Genomic DNA, 1831 nt, shown 5'->3' with positions numbered 1-1831 from the left:
CCGTTACCGTCTTATTAGTATCTATGGTCTATAGTTAGTGTGTGTGTGTGTGTGTGTGTGTGTGTTTGTACAATCTTCTGTTTCAAATTCACGGCGAAATTTTGTCATATTGTACAAATGCGATACTGCTAATAAACCTATGTTTAATCATTGTGTTTCCTTGGATGGACTGTCTTGTATATTCAACGGGAGGGAGGGTACTTATACAGATTTAAATAGGATTTGATCATGTTAGTTAAATAAAAGATTATGACCATCAAGCAGAACTTTTGTAGCAAAATTTACGTATAAAAATAGATGTAACTTCTAAAGGCTTCAGAGAAATTTTTAACTTTATCCCTCTATATAATTTTGTTTTACCCCCCCCCCATCCTAAACAAATCTCAAGCAACTTCTGTATTTTCCTATAGCCAATGTCCTTCCAAGAACTCTGGGATTGGATTCACCAATACGATGGGCAACAGATTGGTTTAACAGGCGAAAATGGTGACGGCAACTCTGTTTCAGAAAATACTTTTCAAACTAGTGAATGGAGATATTCTAATGAGAACATGAATTATCTAAGAGATACGCCAGTAAAACCAGTGGATGAGGAAGAATCGGTCAATGTAAGTGTTCTGATAGATAAACAGTGTTTTGTATAGCTCGGTCCTCTTTAACTCTGATTTATCTTCACGTAACTGTAATTTCAAAAGTGGCTTAATTATTTGCTTTTAATATTTTCAGACAGTTTAAATTTATCATTTTATATATAAGTACCATTAGTAAATATATTTTAATTATAAATATTGAACATTTCGGTCCCCCATCCATTGTATTTGAAATTTATCGTGTTAGTACTATTTTTTTAACCATACGCATTAAACTTAAAACATGGATAAAATAACGTTGCACAATTTACATTATTTAGTAATTGCCAAGAAGTTTACATTTCAGTTTCATTCTAGCATGTTAACGCCTTCGGTTTTTATGACAATCTTAATCATGAACTTCATAGTTAACAACTATATAGTTAAAACTGTGAAATTTGTATTGTTAAATTAGTTACCTTTAAATGAACCGTATTTATATGATGTATATCAGACACGTCGGAACCGGGGGTGCTATAGCACCCCCATTTTGACATATTTGAATTAAAAAGTAACTGTACACTTTATCATATTAATTTTCTGGGGGCATGCCCCCCTAGATTGAGCTACTTTTGGTAGCACGGGAGTTCCTTTTAGCAGCTCTTTATTTTTTCAGTCTTTCATTGTAAAACCTGCATGTCTAGCCAAACACCTCCACTTTGCAACTCCTTCCTACACCATTGTATATAATAAACTATACGTTAAAAGCTTTATGAAAATGTATCTTCATTTATCTAAAAGTGACGTAAATAATGGTGTAATTCGTGTGTTCAATTTAGCAAATATCACTTTAAAACAAATTCCTTTTTTTTCTCTTTCAGGTTTTATTTTATGATGGCAACCATATAACGAAAATTTAATTTTCTTGAACTTTTAACGTTTCACATTACAGCTTACTGTAGAAGAGTCCCGTGACGCAAACAAGTTGTTGAAAACTCGAGTAAAAAATAAAATACCACAGAGGGGAGTTTCAACCAAGCGTCGAACACTTGCATACCCTAAAGACGTCAGCGACTCGACAGAATCTGACCAAGATGATAATATACGTAAGAAGTAACTAGCAATGATAAAAGTAGAATATCTAATCTGACGAATGCCTAAAATTGTATTGATAACTTCTATTCCTAACTATAATAATGATAATGTAAACTATATTGTCTAAATATATATGTATGTATTTGTGTTATATATATATATATATA

At 32.1% G+C, this 1831-nt stretch overlaps 1 protein-coding gene across 1 annotated transcript in view; it reads left to right on the top strand.

Annotated features, from left to right (window-relative positions):
* LOC106470893 (GRAM domain-containing protein 1B-like) overlaps positions 1-1831 on the top strand; it is a 38254-nt gene that overhangs the window by 13602 nt on the left and 22821 nt on the right. The window contains exons 6-7 of the mRNA XM_022399533.1: positions 411-608; positions 1522-1675. Of these exons, the coding sequence (XP_022255241.1) occupies positions 411-608; positions 1522-1675 (352 nt within the window). The remainder of the gene's footprint in view (positions 1-410; positions 609-1521; positions 1676-1831) is intronic.

The sequence above is a fragment of the Limulus polyphemus genome, unplaced genomic scaffold (assembly GCF_000517525.1).
Source record: "Limulus polyphemus unplaced genomic scaffold, Limulus_polyphemus-2.1.2 Scaffold4275, whole genome shotgun sequence".
NCBI lineage: Eukaryota > Metazoa > Arthropoda > Merostomata > Xiphosura > Limulidae > Limulus > Limulus polyphemus.
Note: the sequence above shows the minus strand (reverse complement) of the source record. Positions and strands in the feature narration are given on the sequence as shown.